The following is a 3,897-nucleotide window of genomic DNA, read 5'->3' on the forward strand; positions in this document are numbered from 1 at the left end:
TCCATTCCAAGCTCAGCCAGCTCCTGCCATGAATCCATTCCAAGCTCAGACATATCCTGCCATGAATCCATTCCAAGCTCAGCCAGCTCCTGCCATGAATCCATTCCAAGCTGAATCACCTCCTACCATGAATCCATTCCAAGCTGAGCCAACTCCTGCAATGAATCCATTCCAAGCTCAGCCAGCTCCTGCCATGAATCCATTCGAAGCTGAGCCAACTCCTGCCATGAATCCATTCCATGCTCAGCCAGCTCCTGCCATGAATCCATTCCATGCTCAGCCAGGTCTGCCATGAATCCATTCCAAGCTCAGCCAGCTCCTGCCATGAATCCATTCCAAGCTGAGCCAACTCCTGCCATGAATCCATTCCAAGCTCAGCCAGCTCCTGCCATGAATCCATTCCAAGCTGAGCCAACTCCTGCCATGAATCCATTCCAAGCTAAGCCAACTCCTGCCATGAATCCATTCCAAGCTGAGCCAGCTCCTACCATGAATCCATTCCAAGCTGAGCCCACTCTTGCCATGAATCCATTCCAAGCTCAGTCAGCTCCTGCCATGAATCCATTCCATGCTCAGCCATCTCCTGCCATGAGTCCATTCCAAGCGGAGCCAACTCCTGACATGAATCCATTCCATTCTCAGCCAGCTCCTACCATGAATCCATTCCAAGCTCAGCCATATCCTGCCATGAATCCATTCCAAGCTCAGCCAGCTCCTTCCATGAATCCATTCCAAGCTGAGTCACCTCCTGCTATGAATCCATTCCAAGCTCAGCCAACTCCTGCCATGAATCCATTCCAAGCTGAGTCACCTTCTGCCATGAATCCATTCCATGCTCAGCCAGCTCCTGCCATGAATCCATTCCAAGCTGAGTCACCTTCTGCCATGAATCCATTCCATGCTCAGCCAGCTCCTGCCATGAATCCATTCCAAGCTCAGCCAGCTCCTGCCATGAATCCATTCCAAGCTGATCCAGCTCCTGCAATGAATCCATTCCATGCTGAGTCACCTCCTGCCATGAATCCATTCCAAGCTCAGCCACATCCTGCCATGAATCCATTCCAAGCTAAGCCAGCTCCTGCCATGAATACATTCCAAGCTCAGCCAGCTCCTGCCATGAATCCATTACAAGCTGAGTCACCTCCTGCCATGAATCCATTCTATGCTCAGCCAGCTCGGCCACAAATCCATTCCAAGCTCATCAGCTTCTGCCATGAATCCATTCCATGCTCAGCCAGCTCCTGCCACGAATCCATTCCAAGCTCATCAGCTTCTGCCATGAATCCATTCCATGCTCAGCCAGCTCCTGCCACGAATCCATTCCAATCTGAGTCACCTTCTGCCACGACTCCATTTCAAGCTCAGCCACTTCCTGCCATGAATCCATTCCAAGCTGAGCCACCTCCTGCCATGAATCCATTCCAAGCTCAGCCATATCCTGCCTTGAATCCATTCCAAGCTAAGCCAGCTCCTGCCATGAATCCATTCCAAGCTGAGTCACCTCCTGCCATGAATCCATTCCAAGCTCAGCCAGCTCCTGCCATGAATCCATTCCAAGCTGAGTCACCTCCTGCCATAAATCCATTGCAAGCTGAGCCAGCTCCTGCCATGAATCCATTCCAAGCTGAGTCACCTCCTGCCATGAATCCATTCCAAGCTGAGCCAGGTCCTGCCATGAATTCATTCCAAGCTCAGTCAGCTGCTGCCATGAATCCATTCCAAGCTCAGCCAGCTCCTGCCATGAATCAATTCCAAGCTCAGCCAGCTCCTGTAATGAATCCATTCCAAGCTCAGCCAGCTCCTGCCATGAATCCATTCCAAGCTCAGCCACCTCCTGCCATGAATCCATTCCAAGCTCAGGCAGCTCCTGCCATGAATCCATTCCAAGCTCAGCCAGCTCCTGTAATGAATCCATTCCAAGCTCAGCCAGCTCCTGCCATGAATCCATTCCAAGCTCAGCCAGCTCCTGCCATGAATCCATTCCAAGCTCAGCCACCTCCTGCCATGAATCCATTCCAAGCTCAGGCAGCTCCTGCCATGAATCCATTCCAAGCTCAGGCAGCTCCTGCCATGAATCCATTCCAAGCTCAGGCAGCTCCTGCCATGAATCCATTCCAAGCTGAGCCTGTTCCTTTCATGACACCACAGCTGCCTGAGTCAATGCTTCCACAACTCCATTCCAAGCTCAGTCTGCTTCTACCATGACTCCACCGCAGGCTGAGCCATCTTAACACATGGAAGCCTTAGTTTACCCTGATAGCAGCAGCACATTCCTTGCTGTTCCCTGTTTTCTTTTTTTTCTGTTGGGCAAGGACTTTGGGATCTCTGTGGTTGAGTACTGGGGAAAGAACAGAAAAAGAGTACCTTTTCCCATTTGATTACCCTGATTTTGGAAGCCTAATTTCAATGCCAGAGTGGGGAGTTTTCCACACTTACCACCTCTGTTCTTTGATTTTTTTTTTTTTTTTTTGGAATATGTATTTGATTGTATTGAGTGCCATAGATGTCAGGGACTCAATTCTGTTCCATCTCAATATGATGGGTGCCTTTTTCAGAGAGGGGCCCATAGCATCATCAACATCCTCCAGGAGGAATGACAGGGGAGTCATGCATGGAAGGAGTAAAATAGGAGAGAAGGAGGCCTTATGGACACTCTGAGGTTCTTTTCCATCTAAGGGAGATAAATGGAGAAGAGACTTATATCCCCCCCAGCAAAAACTCATAATAAATATGTTTTTAAATATATCCAAAGCAAGAAACCTGTGAGGGAGTCGGTTGGACCGTTAGTTAAAGGGGCACTTAGAGAAGATAAGGCCATTGCAGAAAGATTAAATTAATTATTTGCTTCTGTGTTTACTGAGGAGGATGTTGGGGAGATACCACTTACTGAGATCGTTTTCAGGGGTGCTGAGTCAGACGAACTGAACAAAATCACTGGGGCGGATTTTCAGAGCCCTGCTCGCGTAAATCCGCCCGGATTTACGCGAGCAGGGCCCTGCGCGCCGGTGAGCCTATTTTACATAGGCCCACCGGCGCGCGCAGGGCCCCGGGACTCGCGTAAGTCTCGGGGTTCTCCGAGGGGGGTGTGTCGGGGGCGTGTTGGGGGGCGGTCCCTGTCGGCGCACCGTTTTGGGGGCGTGTCGGCAGCGTTTTGGGGGCGGGTACGGGGGCGTGGCTACGGCCCTGGGCAGTCCGGGGGCGTGGCCGCGCCCTCCGTACCCGCCCCCAGGTCGCGGCCCGGCGCGGAGGAGGCCCGCTGGCGGGCGGGGATTTACGCCTCCCTCCGGGAGGCGTAAATCCCCCAACAAAGGTAAGGGGGGGGGGGTTAGACAGGGCCGGGGCGGGTGGGTTAGGTAGAGGAAGGGAGGGGAAGGTTAGGGGAGGGTGTTAGAGGATTCCCTCCGAGGCCGCTCCGATTTCGGAGCGGCCTCGGAGGGAATGGGGGTAGGCCGCGCGGCTCGGCGCGCGCCGGCTATACAAAATTGATAGCCTTGCACGCGCCGACCCAGGTTTTTTAGTAGATACGCGCGGCTCCGCGCGTATCTACTAAAATCCAGCTTACTTTTGTTTGCGCCTGGAGCGCAAACAAAAGTAAGCTATTCGCGGAGTTTTGAAGATCCGCCCCACTGTGAACCTGGAAGATGTAGTAGGCCAGATTGACAAACTAAAGAGTTGCAAAGAACCTGGACTGGATGATATGCATCCTAGGGTACTGAAGGAACTAAAAAATGAAATTTCTGATCTATTAGTTAAAATGTGTAACCTATCATTAAAATCATCCATTGTACCTGAAGGCTGAAGGGTGGCCAATGTAACCCTAATAATTAAAAAAGGCACCAGGAGCGATCCGGGTAACTATAGACCAGTGAACCTGACTTCAGTGCCGGGAAAAATAGT

The 3,897-nt window shown here is 51.7% G+C and overlaps 1 protein-coding gene across 1 annotated transcript; it reads left to right on the top strand.

The window, feature by feature from the left end:
* Positions 1–291: 291 nt before the first annotated feature.
* Positions 292–2,205, top strand: LOC115082679 (vegetative cell wall protein gp1-like). Its single transcript, XM_029586875.1, has one exon. The coding sequence runs from the start codon at positions 292–294 to the stop codon at positions 2,203–2,205; it is 1,914 nt and encodes a 637-aa protein (XP_029442735.1).
* The last annotated feature ends 1,692 nt before the right edge of the window (positions 2,206–3,897 follow it).

The sequence above is a fragment of the Rhinatrema bivittatum genome, chromosome 1 (genome assembly GCF_901001135.1).
Source record: "Rhinatrema bivittatum chromosome 1, aRhiBiv1.1, whole genome shotgun sequence".
Taxonomy (NCBI): domain Eukaryota; kingdom Metazoa; phylum Chordata; class Amphibia; order Gymnophiona; family Rhinatrematidae; genus Rhinatrema; species Rhinatrema bivittatum.